Source organism: Carya illinoinensis, chromosome 15, assembly GCF_018687715.1.
Source record: "Carya illinoinensis cultivar Pawnee chromosome 15, C.illinoinensisPawnee_v1, whole genome shotgun sequence".
NCBI lineage: Eukaryota > Viridiplantae > Streptophyta > Magnoliopsida > Fagales > Juglandaceae > Carya > Carya illinoinensis.
Window position 1 is genome coordinate 11,371,748 of NC_056766.1, and position 23,420 is coordinate 11,395,167.

The 23,420-nt window shown below is 34.2% G+C and overlaps 2 protein-coding genes across 2 annotated transcripts; one reads left to right on the forward strand and one right to left on the reverse strand.

Moving 5' to 3' along the window:
- The first annotated feature begins 11,957 nt into the window (after nucleotides 1–11,957).
- LOC122297212 lies at nucleotides 11,958–13,093 on the forward strand. The gene is made up of 2 exons (XM_043107193.1): nucleotides 11,958–12,256; nucleotides 12,394–13,093. Exons 1-2 carry the CDS (start codon nucleotides 12,086–12,088, stop codon nucleotides 12,850–12,852), a joined length of 630 nt encoding a protein of 209 aa, XP_042963127.1. The 5' UTR covers nucleotides 11,958–12,085; the 3' UTR covers nucleotides 12,853–13,093.
- Nucleotides 13,094–13,715: 622 nt separating this feature from the next.
- On the reverse strand, nucleotides 13,716–16,709 carry LOC122297211 (succinate dehydrogenase subunit 5, mitochondrial-like). Its single transcript, XM_043107192.1, has 4 exons — nucleotides 16,486–16,709; nucleotides 15,107–15,417; nucleotides 14,834–15,019; nucleotides 13,716–14,042 (listed from the first exon to the last, which is right to left on the reverse strand). Exons 1-4 carry the CDS (start codon nucleotides 16,652–16,654, stop codon nucleotides 13,986–13,988), a joined length of 723 nt encoding a protein of 240 aa, XP_042963126.1. The 5' UTR covers nucleotides 16,655–16,709; the 3' UTR covers nucleotides 13,716–13,985.
- Nucleotides 16,710–23,420: the final 6,711 nt, after the last annotated feature.

Consider the following 23,420-nt stretch of genomic DNA (forward strand, 5'->3'; position numbering starts at 1 on the left):
CTGATTAGTGTAGTTACCTGGATATTATATTTTGAACACCCTAAGAAAGGTCGTCTGGGATTTTTTGCAGTGGTTGACCATTTCAAAGTGGCTTCAAGCTCGTAAAAGCACAATGTTTGACCCAAAGTACGTTTGGGAAAAGATGAAGAAGATATTGATTGTTGAACCCAAGATTTCAAGTTTTGTGTAATTATATATTTACACATGGATTTTGATGATAACAAATGAATTCAAAGAATAAAGAAGTCTCAAGCTCAAGTTGTCTACACAATGGAGTCAAGCACATCAAGGAAACAAGCATGAGCAAGAAGGGAACAAGTTCACATTAAAATTATAGAGTAATGTTGTAAATCTCTTCAAAATTCGAAATTAGGATTAATGCTCAAAATTAATATTTTATCATAAAGCATTAAAATACATTTTCCACATGTGCATGAATATTTTTGAAAATTAACTTTGAAAATATTAAAGATGATTGATTGTCATCTTTTGCATGTGCATGCCTTGATTAAAGGGTTGAACTTTGAAAATATTAAAGATGATTGATTGTCATCTTTCACATGTGCATGTTTTATTTGAATATTTTCAAAAGTGATTGATGCTTTTTTAGACTTATACAAAAAGTAAAAGATTAGGTTTGAATTTTTTGAAAATGAAAGTATGCTCATTTTGTCATATGCCAAAAGTAAAAGATTAGGTTTGATTTTTTTTTAAAAAGTGAATGATGTTGTCTTTGACAATTGAAAAAGAAGAACCTTTTATTTGAATTCTTTGAAAAAGTGAATGATGTTGTCTTTGACATGTGAATCTTTTTAAATTTGAATATGAAGTCTCATATGCCTATAAATAGATCATTTGAGAGCTTCACATTCACAACACCAAGAGCATACAACATTCATTCAAAGCTTTCATTCTCTCTTCTCTAAACATTGAGCCTTAATCCTTGTTCATTTTGAGAGATATAGTTTGCGCTGTATTGTTCTTATTTCACTCGTTGAGGAGTGTTTTCTGATAACCTACCCACTATCAGCTTTTGTATCAGAAAAAGGGTGTGTATAACCCTTGTGTGTGTAGAAAGTATTCTACACGGGGAATAGTTGAATCACCACGTGTAAGGTGATTGCAAGTGTAGAGGGTGTTCTACACGGATCCTTTGTAGCGGTGTTGTTCAAAGGTGTAATAGGTTTCTATCTCCACCTGAAGGAGGTTGAATAGTAAATTTGGGAATCCTCAAGGGGTAGCTTGAGGCGAGGACGTAGGCAGTGGGGCCGAACCTCGTTAACATACTGAGTTTGCTTCTCTCTTACCCTTACTCTTTATATTTATTGTTATTTCATATTTTGTTTATATTTTATATTATATATTTGATTTATAATTGTTATTTTTTTTTAATACAACTCAATTCACCTCCCTTCTTGTGTTAATCATCTGGGCAACAATTGGTATCAGAGCTAAGAGCTCTATTATAAGATTAACTATCTTTTGAGTTAAGATCTTATGGCTAACATTGCAGCTTCATTTGGTGAAGGTCAATCTAGTAGTCGGCCTCCACTCTTTTGTGGAGATAATTACTCATTCTGGAAAGTTAAAATGAGAATATTTCTTCAAGCTCAAGGTAGAGAAATATGGAAATGTATTGTAAATGGACCTTATATTCCAACAAAAGTGGTTGGTGGAGTAAAGGTCAAAAAGGAAGAAGAAGAGTTTGATCGTGAAGACGATAGACTTTATACTTTAAATTTAACTGCTATGAATTTATTATATAATGCTCTTAATGGAAATGAGTTTAATAGAATAATGAATTGCGCTACGGCAAAGGAAATTTGGGATAACTTGGAAGTAACTTATGAAGGAACTTCGCAAGTCAAGGAATCAAAAATTTATATTCTTACTCATGAATATGAAATGTTTAAGATGAATGATGATGAATCTATTTCTAGTATGCACACTTGTTTTACTAACATCATAAATAGCTTGACAGCTCTTGGCAAAGTTTATTCCAAGGTGGAGATAGTAAGAAAAATTCTCAACTCTTTACCAAAACGTTGGGAATCAAAAGTTACAGCGATTCTTGAAGCTAGAGACCTCAAGAAGCTCGAAGTCAATGAACTCATCGGGTCACTTATCACCCATAAGTACACATTGAAAAGAGGAGAATAAAAAGGAAAGCCAAAGAAGAGCTTAGCACTTAAAGCTGTTCCTCATGAAAGTGAAAGTGATGAAGATGAGAAAAATGACGATAAAGATGAAGAAGTTGCGATGATAACAAGAAGAATTCAGAGGTTCTTGAAGAAAAATAGAACTTCTCCGAGGAAATCTTTCAAAAAGTTTTCCAAGAAAGATTCAGGTAAAAACGACACTTTAATTTGTTATAAATGCAATAAACCTGGTCATATCAAGCCAGATTGTCCTCTGCTAAAGAAAGATCGAAATAAGGGCAAGAAAGCAATGAAAGCTACATGGGATGATGATTCAAGTAGCTCAAATAGTGAAGCAAGCAATGAAGAATCAGCGAATCTTTGTCTTATGGCTAAAGATGACATTGAGGTAACAAATCTTGATAATATTGAAAATCCTTCATATGAAGAATTGCAAAATGTTTTAGAAGAGATTTATGAGGAATTTGAAAAATTGGGTATCAAGTATACTGCTTTGAAAAAGAAAAATTCTTCTTTAACAAACGAAATTGAAATTTTAAGAAAAGAAAGTATCATTTTGAAAGATGAAAATCTTGAATTGAATAAGAAGAAAACCGATTTAGAAAATATTGTTGAAAACTTTACGAATGGAAAAAGAAATTTTGAAAAACTTCTTGGTAGTCAAAGATGTGTTTTTGACAAGGCAGGTTTGGGATATATGCCAAAACAAAAATACAAACCTTATAAAAATTTCTTTGATAATCATTCTACCTCAAAGACTAATCTTCAAAATTCTTTTCATAAAAATAATTTTGTCAAAAAAGGATATTATTATAATCATTCAAGTTTTTCATATATGTCACATGCTATTTGTAATTTTTGTAATAGAAATGGTCATAATTATCATACTTGTCCTATTAGAAGAAATCATACAATGACTATTAGGGTCATATGGGTACCTAAAAATCTTGTTTCTTCTAATACTAATAAATAAAGGACCCAAAGAACTTGGGTACCAAGAAAAATCATTTTAATTGTTTTTATAGGTATGCATGAAGTCATCCACAAGCAAAAATAAGTGGTTTTTAGATAGTGGATGTTCAAGACACATGACGGGAGACAAGACTAAGTTCTTTGATCTTAGATCTAAAGAAGAAGGACACGTGACATTTGGAGACAACTCGAAAGGGAAGATCGTGGGAATAGGTAAAATTGGTAATGAATCTTCTCTCATAATTGAAGATGTTCTACTTGTTGAAGGTTTAAAACATAATCTTTTGAGCATAAGTCAATTATGTGGTAAAGGATTTACAGTTACTTTTAAAATGGATAAATGCATTATTTTGAATGATCATGATTGTAATATTTGTTTTATTGCTTTTAGAAACAATAATGTTTATACAATTGATTTTGAAGAAATTACCTCACAAGATGCTATTTGCTTGTTAGCTCAAAATGAAACTAGTTGGTTATGGCATAGAAGATTAGGTCATGCCAACATGGAACTTATTTCCAAACTTTCAAAAAATGATCTTGTGAGAGGTTTACCAAAAACATATTTTCTTAAAGACAAAATTTGCGATGCATGTCAATTTGGTAAACAAACAAAAACTTCTTTTAAAACTAAGAAACATATTTCCACTACTAGACCATTGCAACTGATACACATGGATCTTTTTGGACCAAATAGAGTTGCAAGTCTAGGAGGAAAATATTATGCATTTGTTATTGTTGATGATTTCTCTAGATATACTTGGGTCATCTTTCTTGCTCATAAAGATGAGGCACATAATGCCTTTACCAAGTTATGCAAGAGAATTCAAAATGAAAAGGGCTATACTATTTCAAGTATCCGAAGTGATAGGGGAAAAGAGTTTGTTAATAAAAATATTGAAACATTTTGTGATGAAAACGGTTTTATTCATAATTTTTCTACTCCTCGAACTCCTCAACAAAATGGGGTAGTAGAGAGGAAAAATAGATCTCTTCAAGAGATGGCAAGAACAATGCTCAATGAGAACAACTTGCCTAGTTATTTTTGGGCCGAAGCGGTAAGTACTGCATGTTATGTTATAAATAGAGTTATGTTAAGGTCTAAATTAGATACAACCCCCTATGAGCTTTGGAATGAGAAAAAGCCCAACATTGGTTACTTTCATGTATTTGGATGCAAATGTTTTATTTTGAATGACAGAGATAATTTAGGCAAGTTTGATGCAAAATCTGATGAAGGTATTTTTCTCGGGTATTCTACTAATAGTAAAGCTTATAGAGTATTCAACAAAAAGACTTTAACTGTACAAGAATCTATGCATGTAGTATTTGATGAATCTAATTCTCCACTCTCCAAGAAATCTATTGATGAAGAAACAGAAGGTATAAATAACACAGAAAGTCTCAATCTCAACAAAGAGAAAGCAATAGAGGAAGTTCAACATGGAGCCATCAGGAAAGATCATCAAAATTTAATACAAGATGCAACCAAACAGTGAAAATTTGTGAAAGATCATCCAGTGGAACAAATTTTGGGAGAACCTTCACAAGGTGTAAGTACTCGATCATCTCTTAGAAATATTTGTAATCATACTGCTTTTCTATCTCAAATTGAACCCAAAAATATTGATGACGCACTTCTTGATGAATCTTGGATTCTAGCTATGTAAGAAGAGTTGAATCAATTTGAAAGAAATGATGTTTGGACACTTGTTCCTAGACCCAAAAATTATACTATTATTGGAACAAAATGGGTTTTTAGAAACAAGAAAGATGAGTCTGGAGTCATTACTAGAAATAAGGCTCGACTTGTAGCCCAAGGTTTTAATCAAGAAGAAGGAATCGATTATGATGAGACATATACACCTGTCGCAAGATTAGAAGCTATTCGAATGCTACTTGCATATGCTTGTTATAAAGATTTCAAACTTTTTCAAATGGATGTTAAAAGTGCTTTCTTAAATGGTTTTATAAATGAAGAGGTATATGTTGAGCAACCTCCAGGTTTTGAAAATCATATTTCCCCAAATCATGTTTTCAAACTCACAAAAGCACTATATGGACTTAAACAAGCTCCTAGAGCTTGGTACGAGAGACTCGGTGGTTTCTTGATTGAAAAAGGTTTTTCAAGAGGAAAAATCGACACAACTCTTTTCATTAAATATGAAAATGATGATATTCTTTTGATTCAGATTTATGTTGATGATATAATATTCGGTACTACTAATGAAAATATGTGTCAAGTTTTTGCTAAGACTATGCAGGAAGAATTTGAGATGAGCATGATGGGTGAACTTACATTCTTCCTCGGATTGCAAATTAAGCAAGCAAAAAGTGGGACATTCATCAATCAATCAAAATATATTAAGGAATTACTGAAGAAGTTTGGGATGGAAAATGCTAAGGAAATTGGAACACCAATGAGCCCATCAACTAAACTTGATAAAGATGAATCCGGTAAGCCAGTTGACTCGAAGATATATCGAGGTATGATTGGTAGCTTATTATATTTAACAGCCAGTAGACCAGATATTATGTTTAGTGTGTGCTTATGTGCACGTTTTCAATCATCTCCAAAAGAATCACATTTAATTGCAGTTAAGCGCATTCTTAGATATCTTAGTGGTACAATTAACTTAGGGTTATGGTACCCTAAGCACACATCTTTCGATCTAATCAGCTACACAGATGCAGATTATGCCGGCTGTAAAATAGATCGAAAAAGCACTAGTGGAGCATGCCATTTCTTAGGTCATGCATTAGTTTCCTGGTTTAGTAAAAAATAAAATTCTGTTGCACTATCTACTGCTGAGGCAGAATATGTTGCTGTGGGTAGTTGTTGTGCTCAAGTTCTTTACATGAAGCAACAACTTGAAGATTTTAAACTCATGTATAATCACATTCCAATCAAATGTGATAATACAAGTGCTATAAATCTTTCAAAGAACCCAATACAACATTCTAGAACTAAGCATATTGAAATAAGGTATCATTTTCTTCGAGATCATGTGCAAAAAGGTGATATAATGTTAGAGTTCACAAACACACACGATCAGTTAGCAGATATTTTCACAAAACCTTTACCAGAAGATAGATTATGTATGATCAGAAGAGAAATAGGTATGATATGAATATCTCTTAAAAGATAGACCAGAGTTAATAAAAATAGAGATAGATTTTTTTTTAATACTTTTACATAAATTTGAGATTCTTAGCCTCATGTTTGAGACGCTCATTCTCTTCATACAATATCATGTCATTCTTATTCATGGGAACCGGCAAGCGGAATGAAGAATCTAATAAAGATTTCAACTGTTTATTCTTCTGCCGAATGATTCCTTCCCTTGTGTGAGACTCTTGAACAATTTATTGAAGTACAACAATTTGTTCTTTGAGCTTTTCAACTTCGTGATTTTTGGCTTGTAGCCGCTGAGAAAAAGCCACAATAGAGGAAGAGTAGCGAGTCCCAAGACTCACCAAGTCATAAATAGCATCAGAATCTGACTTATTAGTCAGATTATTATTTTCTTGCTGCAACATGGCACCAATGGTAGCTGCAGAAAGAACAGGAGGTTGAGATGCAGAATGCCTCATGGATGGATCTAGAGAAATGTTAGAAGAATGAACCATTGAGAAAAGAATAGAAGGCTTAAAACGAGAATGCTGAAGGAATGCAGATGAGTTATAGAGATGAGATGAAAACTTGATGCGGATTGGATGAACTTCAGGACTGATTTTATAGAGATAGCATAAAGAATAAGACAAACTATTTTCTCTTCAAATCTTATTTAGTCAAAAGAAATACAAGATATGCTGGACACACATTGTCAAAAGTTTTCTTACTAAGCCAGCGAGATTAACAGTAGATTGTCCCTATTTTTCTAGTAAACGATGAACCTCTGCTGTTATCTGCCGATGTTGACCTTGTATCTGAACCATTTCTCGTTCCAGCTCCTCTATTCGTGGTTGCAGATCATGAGCATACCAATCTGCAAATTTTTTCAACTCTTGGTTTTCTTGCTTTAGCCTTTTATTCTCACTATCCTTATTAGCAAGCTTCTGTCGTAACTCAGATATTTGCATGTTAAGATGATCAATCTCACTCACCCTCGCCATTAACCTTCGAGACATGATCGTAACAGAGGCAGCATATTGATTACTGAGCATTCTTGATTCTGCAATAATCTCAGAATCAGCCTTACTAGAAAAACGGTTCACTGCTCCTATCATGGTATTGACGGCCTCAGGAGAGAAGATTGATGATTGATGCGTCAAGGGTTCCTGATTCAAGTCTGGAACATTAGTGGAAGAGAATTGCTCAGCCATTCTATTGTTGTGGAAAAACAGAACTCAGGTCAAGAAGTGATTTTTTTTTGGCATCCGATAGATGAAAATGATCATTTTTTTATAGAAACTCGGAGCCTTCGATCCCGTTTGTCAACAACATCAGGCGATTGTTTAAATCTTCAGCCGTATTAAATTCATAGAGTTAGGCCTCGAGGCTTTGCAGCACTTGTCGGGTCAACTATCTACAGTGACTATTAAACGCATCGTTTTCTTCAGGTCCATTTACTTGTTGCGGATCCTTTTTAATGATGCCAAAAGGGGGAGAAGTGTTAGACTAGAACATTAACATCGTTTGAATTGCTAAACTTATTATATATATTTGGAATTATATTTATACTTTTGCTTGAAAAACTAACGCACATTCTCAGGGGGAGCTTAAGTATTAATTCAGGTTTCAGGTTCTATCAAGTATTTGTCATCATCAAAAAGGGGGAGATTGTTGAACCCAAGATTTCAAGTTTTGTGTAATTATATATTTACACATGGATTTTGATGATAACAAATGAATTCAAAGAATAAAGAAGTCTCAAGCTCAAGTTGTCTACACAATGAAGTCAAGCACATCAAGGAAACAAGTATGAGCAAGAAGGGAACAAGTTCACATTAAAATTATAGAGTAATGTTGTAAATCTCTTCAAAATTCGAAATTAGGATTAATGCTCAAAATTAATATTTTATCATAAAGCATTAAAATACATTTTCCACATGTGCATGAATATTTTTGAAAATTAACTTTGAAAATATTAAAGATGATTGATTGTCATCTTTTGCATGTGCATGCCTTGATTAAAGGGTTGAACTTTGAAAATATTAAAGATGATTGATTGTCATCTTTCACATGTGCATGTTTTATTTGAATATTTTCAAAAGTGATTGATGCTTTTTTAGACTTATACAAAAAGTAAAAGATTAGGTTTGAATTTTTTGAAAATGAAAGTATGCTCATTTTGTCATATGCCAAAAGTAAAAGATTAGGTTTGATTTTTTTTTAAAAAGTGAATGATGTTGTCTTTGACAATTGAAAAAGAAGAACCTTTTATTTGAATTCTTTGAAAAAGTGAATGATGTTGTCTTTGACATGTGAATCTTTTTAAATTTGAATATGAAGTCTCATATGCCTATAAATAGATCATTTGAGAGCTTCACATTCACAACACCAAGAGCATACAACATTCATTCAAAGCTTTCATTCTCTCTTCTCTAAACATTGAGCCTTAATCCTTGTTCATTTTGAGAGATATAGTTTGCGCTGTATTGTTCTTATTTCACTCGTTGAGGAGTGTTTTCTGATAACCTACCCACTATCAGCTTTTGTATCAGAAAAAGGGTGTGTATAACCCTTGTGTGTGTAGAAAGTATTCTACATGGGGAATAGTTGAATCACCACGTGTAAGGTGATTGCAAGTGTAGAGGGTGTTCTACACGGATCCTTTGTAGTGGTGTTGTTCAAAGGTGTAATAGGTTTCTATCTCCACCTGAAGGAGGTTGAATAGTGAATTTGGGAATCCTCAAGGGGTAGCTTGAGGCGAGGACGTAGGCAGTGGGGCCGAACCTCGTTAACATACTGAGTTTGCTTCTCTCTTACCCTTACTCTTTATATTTATTGTTATTTCATATTTTGTTTATATTTTATATTATATATTTGATTTATAATTGTTATTTTTTTTAATACAACTCAATTCACCCCCCCTCTTGTGTTAGTCATCTGGGCAACATTGATGAAGATGATGATGACATTCTAAGATGAACCCCCATAAAATAATTGAATAACAGTTGAATAATGATGGGATAAAATTAAATAGCAGAAGGTTTGAATTAATTACTTTAATTGCCCTGCCCTAGGAGATAAAATAGAATGCAACATGCAATGTCATTCAGTTAACCCCCCTAAGTTACAATCCCTAAGTTCTGACATTGTATTTTTTCTCATTTTCCCTATAATATCTGCATCTAATAGAAATCTAACGCAGTTGGTCAAGCCCAAAACCAGATTGTAAGGTACTTTGATGAATCCACAACCAAAAGATTCATCAAACAAAATAAATGAATAAACCGAATCAAAATTCCACAAAATCTCCAAATCAAGTAATCAACACTTCAAATATCTCCATTTATTTAGAAAAGAAACCAAAAGTCAGTAAACTGGCATGCTAGCAGAACAATTTATGCAAATAATGTAGATAATAATAATTCATACAATGTATGCAAATACTATATATAAAAAAATTTGGCGTATACATGAGTACTAAGGTATTTCAAATGTCGTGGCTTGCCCTGCCCTGCCCTGACATAAGAGATATATGCTTGTTACAACTTGCGAGTTACAACATGGCAGGCCCATTTGAAATTGCAAATTATTGAAATAAACCAAAACATAAACATTCAAAATCTAATCTAAAAAAACCCAGATCAATTCAACATAGCAATATGATCCAAGCAACTAAAAACAATATCAAAGTAAACACAGTTCATTAAGCCAATGCCTCACCACCCTCAAACAAAACCCAGAAAGGATAATAACAACCCCCCAACCAATCATACACGCACAAGCATTCATCAGTAAGCCAACCAATCCAGTTCTATTAAAAACAACCCCCTAACAGAAACCCACACACCCACAAACACATCCTCAACCAGAATCTTGACAAGGCTAAATTGAAACCCACGCACCCACAAACAATAACCCAACCAGAATCTTTACAACACTAAATCGAAACCCACGCACCCACAAGCAATATTCCAACAGAAACCCACGCACCCACAAACAATAACCGAATAGCAACCCACGCACCCACAAATAATAACCGAACAGCAACCCACGCACCCACAAATAATCATGACAACACTAACTCGAAGAAAACCTACTTACAAGAACCTCACAGGATTAACGGATTAACAGAGGGAGAGAAGAGAGAGATGTAGCACTACCTTGTTAGCCCCGGGCCACGAAAATGGAAACCGCGACAGAAAAGAGAGAAGACAGAGAGGGATGTGGATTTTGCCGATTAGGGTTACGACGAGGAGAAGAGAGGGATGAGAACGCGACAGAGAAGAGAGAAGACAGACATAGGGAAGAGGAAATATGGGATTTGGGCGGTTAGGGTTACGACGTGGAGAAGAGAGGGATGAGATGAGACCGCGATGACGAAGATACCGATTATATGAGACCGCGACGGAGAAAATAGAAGACAGAGGGAAGAGGAAAGCTGGGATCTGTGCGGTTAGAGTTACAACCTAGAGAAGATATGGATGAGATGAGACCGCGACAGAGAAAATAGAAGAGAGGGGTGATATGAGACCGCGACAGAGAAAATCGGAGACAGAGGGGAAAGCTGGGATCTGTGCGATTAGGGTTACAACTTGGCGAAGAGAGGGATGAGAGAAGAGAGACAAGACCAGAAGATAGAGGGATGCGGGGATCTGGGCGATTAGGGTTGCGAGTTGGAGAAGAGAGGGATGAGGAAGAGAGAGAAGACAGAAGACAGAGGGAAAATTGAATGCGAGAGAAAGAGGGATGGGAATAAAATTGAATGCTAAGGAAACGGTGTCGTTTTTATTTTAATGCCACGTAGGAGTCGAGGCCACAACGGGGATACCCCCAGTTGCACATAGACTTTTCCAATAAGAAATGTGTTGTTTCAGTTTTTAGAATCATGTGGATCTAATGACAACCATGCCTCTATCTAACTGGAGATTTATATAACCAATCTTTTAGTTCTTGGCTTGCCATCCTGCTAGAAAACTTTAGTACCTTTTTGTCTGTTTCTTCTAGTTTTAAGGTTTGCAATGGAGAAAGAAGCAAACTCACGAATGGGCCACTAGAAATCAGATTTATGTTGTAACAGTATTGAAATAAAATCTTCTGTTTCTGTGGCTTCTTGTTTGAGCCTTACATTATTGAAACCGTGCAGTAGTTCTGTCTTTTCTTAATGTCATATTGTCACGACAGTTGAAGACCCACCAAACTTCATTAATGGAGGAAAGTGTGCCACTATGAGAGGAAAACGAATTAGTTTCCATATACGGTACCGGGTGAAATGATCTCAATAAATGGGTTCCGTTTTTTCTTTTTCAATTTCTAAAAATTCCTCTTGAACTTTTTTCATTTATTCATCGTAGGAAATTTGATGCAGAACTGGGGCCCAATGCCACATAGTCGTTATTTGCTTCTTTGTTGTTTTCCCCTTGAAATAACTTAAAACGGGAGGACTGTCATTTTTCGCAAATTTGTCAAACAATCGTTGGGTTTAGGTAACATGTCCTAGATCACCATGTCTTAAGGCTAAAGTGACCCCTCAAAAACAAAAGTATAGGCATCATCTGCAGTAAAAGTGGTGCTAATTAAATTTAATAGCAATCTAAATCAGCACTGGAATCTCAATGGGGGATTGTAGTGTGATTTGTTGGAATGTCTTGTGCCCTTTTTACCTTTGCCTTTACACCAACGGATGCAAAGCACTATTATCAGTAAGCTGCAAGGCCACTATCAAAATGGGCAGGTCAATTTGGACATCAACATGTTTGTGAATTGTATAAGGTTTTTGCTCTGTATATATGCTTTCATCTGACAGATAAACCCACAAACTCTACCCTACTTGTCTACCACCATGAGCGTCTTTTATCACGAGGATCCACCACCAAATTCTTCCAAGATAGGCAAATTTCTCTCTGCAGCTTTGAAGGATGCTTTCTGCAACTGCCATAGTTTTGGTGGACGGCTTTCGACTCCAGTCCGGGAAGAGGAGTATCCGACAAGTGACTTCGATGATGAAGAAGAGGTACTTATTATTCTCCTATGCATATATTGTTACATCAACATCTTTTAGCGGGTTATTGATCGTCCCAAAAGATTAAACTGGTTGTGAGAAACAAATTAAACCATTTCGTTTATATTCTGACTGATATTTTTCCTCAGGTAGTTGTTTCAGCCATTAGAAGCGGAGCAATGGAGAAGCTGCGACACAAGCCTAGCTTCTTGACCGATAGCTTTTCCTGGGTGTACTATCCGACGACCGGGGAATTGTACATGACTCCCAAGGCAGCCAAAGGAAAAGAGAATTATGGTGATGAAGATGAGGATGATGATGATGAAAGAGAAGAATTTGTGTCTGCTGCAAGTTATTTCTCCTGCTGTTCCAGTGCTGTGAGTAGGGAAGCTTTCTATTCAGTGAAGACCAACTTTTCACGTAGTTCAAGCTTGAATGGGATTGATCTTCCAGAGTTTTGGAGGCGCTCGATAATACAGGAGCTGTGCCATTGTGATGGCTGGCCATTTGGTCTCTGCAGGAAGGCTGTGCTGCTTCCACCCCTACCTAAATCTCCCTCTGAATCCTGGTCATGGCGTAAAGGCACTAGAATTCTTAAGATGCCTTGATTTTCTAAGTTAATCTCTATTACTCTCTCCTACCAGTACCACTTCTTTCTTTTCATTTCTTTTCTTTGGGCAAAGGGTTCAAAAGAGTGACAGAATAAAGGGAGAGGGTTTACAGTTCAATTTTCTTAATTCTTTTTTAACATTTCTCAATCTTTTTGGAATGATCTCAAGCGTTCATTTTGTAACGAGATACATGTAGTGAAAATATCATTGCGTGCAAGTGAAATTCATGAATTCCTCAGAATATGTTCTAAGCGTAATATTGTCTGCGATTGGATTCCCATGAAAATAGCATTTCTTGAACCAAACAGCCAATAGTAATTGAAGACTAGATCCTTTTGAAAGAACTGAGGAAGGAAAGGATTTGTTTCCATCCACATGTTAAGGAGCACATTGTTTTCCTACCTTGTTTAGGGATCGTGACATTTCTGGTTGCCAGCAGGCAGCAACCAGAAGAAATAAAATACATTCTTATAACATTTAGAAGAGATGCTTGTGCCACATGTATTTAGGGAGGGTAACTCGGTAGCAGACAGTCTTGCACAATATGCTTGGAATGTTGAGAATATTGAGATGTGAGAAGATTGTATTCTAGACTTTCTTTTTCAAGCTCTTTGGCTTACTAAATGTTTGTAATCTTTGTTATCTTTAATGAAGTTGGCTTTTCTATCAAAAGAAGAAGAAGAAGAAGAGATGCTTGTGCGACAAACAGAAACTTTTGGTATCGTACAAAAGCCTAGGTTCACAATGAACCATAAACCTGTTGTGTTGCAGCAAGCAATTAGAACACAAACCTTTTACTTTCTCCCCAAAGTCATGAGCAAAATGCAGGGCAAGTGCCAAGTTTAACGAGTTCATCAGAATAAGCATAATGGGACAGATCAAACTGACATTTTTTTAGAAAGAAACAGAACTGACACCATCATGAAATCAGCTCAGAAGAAAATATTAGAAACACGATGCAGCATTGTTCCTCAGTTTTAATTGACATCGATTACTCTTATTTAACTGCCCTAGAACCTCGACCATAAGGCTTTTAAGAGGGGCTACACCAGCCAGTCTCCAGATATTGCAAAACATTATTATAAACACAATGCTCCCAATTACATCGAACTTGTCAAAAAACTATGGTTCTAAGCTCTTTGCTCAACATATGACCCAGAGAGTCCAGAAGTTCCAAGAACTGAAACCTGCAATCAAGGGGGAAAAAGTTATACTAGGGATTAATATACATGACCAAGAGTATCACTAGATTTTTTATAAAATGAATGATCTAAAATTTGTCAACAAACATCTACACTCATTGCGCTATATATTATAATGCCAATGCCACATCCGAAAGATGTAGAGATAGAAAACTCAAGGCTGATGCTTTTAAAAGTACACAAGACTTGGCTACATGTTTGCTTTTACATCTGTTTCTCAAAAGACACGAGGATGCAAGATTCGTCTATGTCAAAACTTTACAAACTAGCTCAGGTCCTGGAGAAATGAAGCTTCTTATGGATACCAAACCATTGAATAAATTCCATGGAGTACACAAGTCAATAGAACCTATGGACATATGGTGAACATTCTGAATAAGTGGTTGAACTGTTAGCCAGCTGGAGAGGGATCACTGGGACACCTCAGATTGCAGACGTGTGGAAAATGGCTCCTTTATGTATTTTTTGGTGTATATGGTGTGAAAGAAATGAGAGACTTTTTGAGGATAATGAGCGTTCCTTGAATGAGTTTAGGAGTTTCTTCTGGAAGACTTTGTTTTTGTGAGCCCTTTCTTTAGATTTGAATGGTCTTAGCTTCCATGATTTCCGTGTAACTGTTTATAGTTCTTAAATAGGTGTAGTCACATGTATACTTCCAGTGTACCTGGGCTCTGCCTATCTTTATATCAATGAGATAACTTAAAAAAAAAAAAAAGCATTCTGACTAAAACAGTTCGGTAAACTCTTAAAAGGGCAAGGGTGAAAGTCATCATTACCTTTCCCCACTCAGAATCCAGGCCACTGCATCTCATCTTTAAGTGTATCATCTTTGTTCCCAACTCTGTCTCTACTTTCTTCCGCAAATAGGTCTCATCAGGCCCAAATGCATCCAAATAAGTAGTGTAGCGCTTGTGAACTGTATGAAGTGCATTCTTAAGCTCATCTGACAAGGGCTTTACATCCTACAGAAAATCCGAGATAATCATACTACAAGAAATGGACAGCCAGATGAATAGCAACTCCTCAACAGCTCAAACAGATTACAATACCTCACCACTGTATCCAATGGAGTCATCAATTTCCATCTTCAAACTCACAAGAATATCGCCAAATTCCTCAACTGCTTCAGCTGCACGGAAAACATTTTCCACGACCTCTTTGCCAGTTGTGTCATCGGTGCTTTTAGACAAAGCTGCCTTCACATCATGGATGACATGGTTGGGAAGCTCATCCCAACTATTAGCCATTAAATCCTTGAAAGCATTGTAAAGCTCGGGATCTTTTACAGCTGGCATGTGACTTACATCGTCACTATAAAACCGCTTGCTTCCTAAGCCCATTGAAAGAGAAGACAGGCAACCTGCAGATTTGCACCATGAGAAACAAGTTCAGAACACAAAAGCCATCTCAATGTTATAGCAATCAAATAGTGAGCTAACACACTACACCAACTGTATGCAAATACAGCTGCAAATGTATGCAAATACAGCTGCAAATGTCCATATGCTGAGTAGGGCACACAAGTACCGCCATGAATAATTTATTCATGGCTCGTAACACACCACAAAAACTTTGTCCAAACAATGCAAATATAATTTTATTTTGTTAAGTAACCGAACCAAATATATTAAAATCTATAACTTAGGAGGGCATGTCCCAGCCCTTGTTTATAAAGCTCATACATTCACATGCGCTGGAGATCACTTTTATGCTATACTCCGACACATAAATCTTTCCTATACTGTAGAAAAACACAAGCTTGCTTGTCCGACAGCTTCAAACACACAAACACAACTATATATATAAATACCATAACGGGACAAAAACAGCAAAGGCTGCCTCCACAACACCTACCCTAACACGTCACTCTTATTGAAAGGCGTCTGCATCCCTGGCAGTTTCTGATCTAGCATTGCGCATACAAAGAGGGATCATCAAGAACTCAACAATCAAGCGTTAAGTTAAAAGTTGAAGTACATATTTTCAAGGGATAAACTTGAAAATATACCTTAACTTGAAAATGAACTCGGGGTCTGGAATTAAACATATACCTTAACCTTAAATGAATAAAGTAGCACCATTGCAGGATGGAAAAAATATCTAGGAATCAAAATGGGTTTAGGTGTCGAAAGCAGAGACCCGCTATACGATGTCATGCAAAGGAGCTCCTATACATTCAGGTTTTTTGTTTATCTAAACAGCCCAGAAATCATACGTGCGTTGAGTGTGAACACGTATTCATCTACCAAATACAAAGACTCCAAGAAAACTATGCCAAATTTTTTTTAACTTTTTCAGTATTTGTACTGACGTGCGATCATAGGGAAAAACTTGGAATTCAAAGATCCGATTTCAGCAAACAAAATTTTCGAAAAAGACGGACATGGCTCATCGGAATAATCGGATCAATGAAGAAGTCGAGAAGTACCAGAGAGGGGGCGGTTCGGAGCGCCTGAGAGAGATGGAGATGAGAGATTGAAGAGGCTTCGAGAAGTCTGGTGCTGGTGGGGGAGAAATTTGTGGCTGACAGCGGCCACATAGTAAGATCTGGAGCAAAGCGAGCGGTATAGCGATCTCAGAACCAACGTCTTACCCATTGAGCTCTCTCTCTCTCTTCCTGTGTCTGTGAAGAAGAAAAAGGAGGAGGAAGAAAATGAATGCGGGAGGCGAGTACCGAGCAGTCTTATTGGGCTTCAGTTGGGATCCGAAAGACTTGGGCTAGGAAGAGGCCCATTCAAATTGAGCGACTTTAGATATTAGGCCCATTTCCTCAACTCTTTACGGTTCGAAAGAGGCGTATACATACTCTTCCGACAAAAGTCTTAAGAGCGGAGCCGCCGTTGGCGGATCGAGAGATTTCCCGTGCGCACTGGGGGAAGAAATCCCCTTCAGCACATGGCCATCCTACGAACTATGGTACAAGGAACTTTAAGAGGGCAAACTTATATTGTAATAATAATTATTTTATTTATATATATTATATGTAATAATACATCGAGGATCACTATAAAGCACCATTCAAGATATATTAAAATATAAATATATTCATCATCTTAAAGATTTTTAACGTGCATTAGGGGTGCTATATGTCCTATACGAGTGGGCAACCACCCGTCCCGCACTCTACTCAGCTTGGGTAGGGACTTAGTCTTTTCCCCTGCACCTTGTCCTTGCCCTTGTATACTCCCTAGCCTCTTCTATTCAATGGGCAAATTGGTGGCTTAGTTTACCATTCGTATCCCTGCCCCTAGTGCCATTTTTACACAGTATCACAACCAAAAATCATATTACAGCCACCTTATCACAATAAACAAAGTAAAAATTATACGGAGGGAAACCACCAGAACCATGTTTAGAGAGTCACCGTTGTTGCTTTCCATGCACGAAAACCACTAGATCTGTGCTTGGAGAGCCAAGGCCGTGGCTCTTCATGTGTGAAACCACTAGATCCGAGCATGGAGAGCTACGACTGTGGCTCTCCATATTAGAAACCACCAAATCCACCTAAAGGCAAATACTAGCTTGAAGTTTGGTAAGGTAAAGATAGCCAAGATCAAGAATCGAGTGACCTATTACCATAGTCACTAAGGGGAGGAGAAGAGCAGTAGAAAAAGACAAGAAAGAAAAGAAGAGGAGCATGGGAAGAAGACATCAAGATGAGAAGAAGAAGAAGATTGGTTGGGAGAAGAAAAAAAAAATGGGAGAGTAGAAAATGAGGGGAGGCCCTCTGGGAGAAGAGAAGAGAGGGAGAGAATATGTTGAATGAGGATTATAGTTTTTTCCCCTTATATACTAGGCATGTAGGTGGGCAGGGTAAAATTCGGGCCAATGGGATACCCACTCAGCACTTGCTTGCTTGTTACAAACTTTTTATTATATCTGCCAACCATTTCATTTAATTTAGGGGGATGGTCCCCATACAGTGCGAGTGTTGGTGGATTTGTTGGGTGAGCCAGATGCGGGGGCCTGCCTCGCAGGTCTAATGTGCATCATTATTGTAACATGTCATGAATTACAAATTATAGTTTTGTTTTTTTAATGAGAAATGCAATATTTTCATTCTAGATATAGTCATGAAGACGAGCAAGAGAGATCATATTGAAATGAATAAGAGATAACTAAGAAAAATTACATATTTTTGGTATTAGAAAAATACATCTTTTGACTTTTAGAAACCGTTTGATCAAACTTTTTAAGTTAAAAATATTTAGATTTTAATAAGCACTCATGCTAATGTTTTTATTTTTGTTAAAATATATATCTTTATGCATATTTAGATTACATTTTCTCAAAGGGAACTATGAGTTTTTCAAATATGTTTAAGTTAGAGGGTTATTTTGAGATTTTGTAGACTAGAGAACATCTTAACACTTTTTTGTGAGGATCGTGGAGAACTTTTTGGCTTTTTGTTAGGTTTTGGAGGGTTAGGACTTATTTTAAACTCTTGGAAATAATTCTTGTGAAATTTTAAGGATGGTAGAGATATTTTTTGGAATTTAAAGACAAAAGTGATATTTTAAAGCCTTTTAGGGAGGATTTGTTTTTGCTTTATAGTTTTATAAAAAATAAAAAAAAATGCCCTCATTTTAAAGTTGCAAATGCCCTCCATTTTAACAAAAGAGTTTTGCTACTTATCATCTCTACACATCACACTTATTTTTATTATTTTTTTTATTTTATTCTTCTTAAACTAATTAATTTCTTTTACTAATCATTTATACACCACATATTTGACAAAATAAAAAAATAAAAAAATAAAAAATTATGTATCGTTTGTGATGTGAGGATAATGGATAGTATTTTTCTTAAAAAAAAGTTGTAAAATGGTTATAAAAATAATTGGCTTGCCAATTTCCCTGTGCAAAGTACATATATCGTATTCTTTAAGCTCATAAATAGAACATAAGCCTTGCATTCTATAGGAGAGTTTATCATTGGTCGCAGTCTCACTCTTTTGAAGAGAGTAATTTTGATAGGAAATAAAGAGACAATTTTGTATGCATTCAATATTTGTTATTCGTTATTATTTATTAAGAAAATCATATTCTAATTTTATTAAAGTCTTCACGGCCTATAGAAGATGGATATCCTAATTACAAAGACATTTTGAAATTACAATATTAAAACAAATTTAGTCGTTACTTTTTTATTCAAAAATACTAAATATGTTACAAATTTTGTTACTTTTTTTTTTTTTTTCTGTTACAAATTTTTTTGTTTCTTTCATTCTATTTGAACATACACATATTGATGTGTAAATATGTGTATTTAAATAGAAGGAAAAAATTGACAAATGACATATTGGTGTATGGTATAGAAATAATAAGCATTATTTCTCATGTCTTATGTACTTAATGGTACTAATAAGCCACTTTTTATACCTCTAATGTAATTATTATAGTCTTTTTATATTTCTTGATAAATAAAAAGTAGTGTAATGATAGCCATACAACACATTTTTACAATACATTTCACAATTATATTGTAAAAAAAGTTATTATTATTATTTTTTAATTTATAAAATAATGTTACTTTTATAAGATATTTTACAAAAATGACGTTCATTTAAAACATAATTGTGTAAAATGTTGTATAAATCATTTTTCTTAAAATTATAACAGGATTGAGCATCGTATGTAACATCCATATTTGAGCGTAACTATAATATATAGCACCCTACTCATGACACTTAGGAGACGCTTGAGGAGTGAGATGAGATGAGAATATTATAAATAGTGGTAAGATAATTTGTGAATAGTATTAAGATAATTTGAATTAATGTTTTATGAGATTTTGAGAAAGGAGAGAAAATATTGAATAAAAAATATTATAAAATTAAAATATTATTAAAATATAATTTTCTAATATAATTTTTCTTTTAGGATTTCAAAAAGTTGAATTATTTTTTGTTTGAAAGTTTAAGAAAATATTTTTGTTTGAGTGATATTTGAAAAATAGATGAGATGGGATGCAAACTACTTCCAAACATCCCCTTAATTTTAGTAGTTAATTACACTAGTTTGAGCCAAATTATTAAAACATCATGTGCGACTCCAAATTAATATGATAATATGGTATAATTTCCAAACATTTCCTTTGTATATGGGTTCCAATTAATGTATATTACTTGATAAAAATCAATTTAGTAAAGTTGTGGCTCTAGGATTTTGGGACACATAACTTGCATTATTCTCTCTCTCTATCGCTTCCAAATTTCTTTTTGTATTCTCTTTGTTTTTTCGTATTTAATTTCTTTCTCAAAGCTATTCAGTTGGAACTTCTCATCATTGCTTAATTACATGAGAAGACAGTTAATTAATTGGTAGTTGGTAATCAACGGCTAATAAACCAATAGGTAGACATCAAGATTTAAGCCAAGGGTCCACTACTTATACATACATACATACATATATAAATATATATGTATGTATATATATGTATATAATATACTCATCTAATGGTACACATGCTTTTATTCTAATGTTCAATTTTTTCACCTCTTTTATTTTTTTAAAAGTCTCTTATTTATAGTGGACAAATGAATGTGTGATGCTACACCCACATAGGAGTCTAATTCTTAGGTAACGGCAATTATTTTTTAATTTTTTTTTTCAAACATTTTTTAAATACTAAACATTAAAATGAATATAAAAAAATACAAATTCATTAAAAAACACTTTCTTAGCCATAAATAATTAAAAAAACCTAATTGATAGGTTTTATCGGTGAATTTTATAAGTGAAAATGTGAAAATAGTATTTTCCTATGAACAAAATGGTCATACAAAATTAAAGGGAAATGATCATAACCACCTAAAAATAAATGAAATGAAAATAATTTATGATGGTTTGAATGTTGATAGATGTCCATCATATTGTCATGACAGTTCATAATTAAAATGCAATGTCTTTTGGGTTTCTTTTGTATTTTTTCGTTATTAGTCTTTTCGGGATGAAAAAATTTAGGTGAAAGTTCATATCTCTACCTAAATTACATGATGAGATGACAGACAACATTAAATCAAAGAACAAAAAATGACAAGTACATGCACTAATCCAGAGCATATCTCTGTCATGATGATCCTTAAAGATTATTGGGTCTATGGTTTGACTACTAAAATTAATGATCATGCAACAAAATTGCCTAACAAGAAGAAAAAAAAAACTTATTTTATCTTTGTTGAAATTTAATTAACATGGCTATTGTTATTGATTAAGATTTATTTTTTTAATTTTTTAATTTAAATATTTTCATAATTTGAAAAGGTGATAGACACAACATCTAACATGCATTGCAATAAATATTATTTGTAGGCAATGTACGTGGATCCCAATTAAATATAATGAGACTGCGTGTTGTATCTATCTTATCTCTCAAAACTGTAGAAAATTTTTGAGTAAAAAATTATAATAATAGATATAACATATAGACGATAATGCATTAAGTGTTGTCTATGGACAATGTGGACTACATGAAGAATAGCTTTTTGTGGCGCCTAAAATCGTCATGAAAAGCATTCTAAGCATCGCAATTGTGTTTTAGAGTCATTTGCAAATCCACACAAGATGTTTTGTAATACTAAGTCTCAAAAAGTTTGTCACGTCAAAATAAAATATCAATGCAAAAAATCAATTCTATTGTAACTATATTTGTCAATGCTAAAGAATGATAACTTCATTGCAAAAGACACTCTTAATGGTAGGAAAACACCCTATTAGCAATTAGGGTCTAGTATCACCCAAAAAAAATATATATATATATTAGCACCATAAATAACCTTATTTTCATCACATATATTCTGTTGCAAAAGTATTTGCTTGTCGTAAATGGACCATTTTTTTGGTTGATCTTATTGTCCCAAAAACTAAATACCACAAATGATTTTTCATTTCCGTCCATATATCCTGTTGCAAAAGAATTGGCTTGTCGTAAATAGACTATTTTTCGCATTGCTCTATATGTTTCAAAAACTAAATATCGTCGCAAATGCCTTCTCATTTCTGTCACATAGATCCCATCGCAAAAGCATTGACTGTTCTCTACATCGTTCTATATTGTTGCAAATAGATGTTAATAAGCAACAACAAAATAAGTTTATTTTACTGATAGTTTTAAGGTCACAAATACTTCAGACTATTGATGCATTTGTTTCATTTTCGGCAATGATTGAAATGTCACAAATATAAAAGATTCGCCGCAGTGGAACAATTTTAGGATCTCATCACCGCAATTTGTTAGCCACAAATAATTTTAATGAGCAATATTGCATTTATGCTTGGGAGATATATTATAAATTAGTTGCATTTTAGGAAGATATCACATTCCAAAAAATAGTTTAAATAAACATTAGTGTTTCAATTTAATTTTTACACATCATCAAATTGATCATCATAAAAAAATTCATGAACATCAAATCTATCGCTTGATCATCAAAAACTCGAATCAAACATTTGTGCTCAACATGAATTTTTGATAATCAAATGAGCAAAATTCCACAGAGAAGCTCATAACTAAAAATCTAGTTGATTTATTTTACAATAAGTAATCAGTGGCAATGGAATACTTAATGTAAACACAATTGCTATGTATCAATCATTATGCATATAGGCTTAGTAGAAAAAATTTAAGATTATACACAAATCCATATCAACTAAATAAAATATTGAAGTTTCATTTAGATAGAGAAAGCTACACATGCATAGAAAGATGTTCATAAGTGTTTTTTTTTTTTTTTCACATGTATTTGAGTCAATTAAAGTACCAACATATATACATAGAATGTACTTGACACATTCCAAATCAAGCAAATTCTTAGTGTTCTTATGCACATACTTCCTACTACATATCATACAGACAACTTCAGTATCTGCTATTCACACTACATATGTGGCAAACTAAAATATTTGAGTCGTTTCTTCATTGATACATAGTTAGAATTTGTCCAAATAAATTTTATGCCTTGCATCTCATCTTAGAAGGATCACCCATGAGGTTGTTGATTGCTTTCGTACATTTTTTTTTTGCATTCATTTCTTCTTACAATTAAATAAACCGAGTATAATTAAACTTGGATTGAAAGACTTGTAATCCAACATGTATTAAGGTTTTTAACTAATGTCCTATATACATGTATTATCTTTCCTCAGATTGTTAAATAAACACTTAATTGCAAATAATATCCATATATAGGAAAATCTAAAAAAACTACAAGGATAAAAGTGTAAACTTTTATGAAGTGAACCAAAAAACCCTCTACCCCAACTACCACATTGCTCTCTTTCAACCTTCTCATTCTATTGATTGCATATCAGTGGAATTGTGGAAACCCTTTGGTTAGAATATCATCACAAGAGCAAATTACTA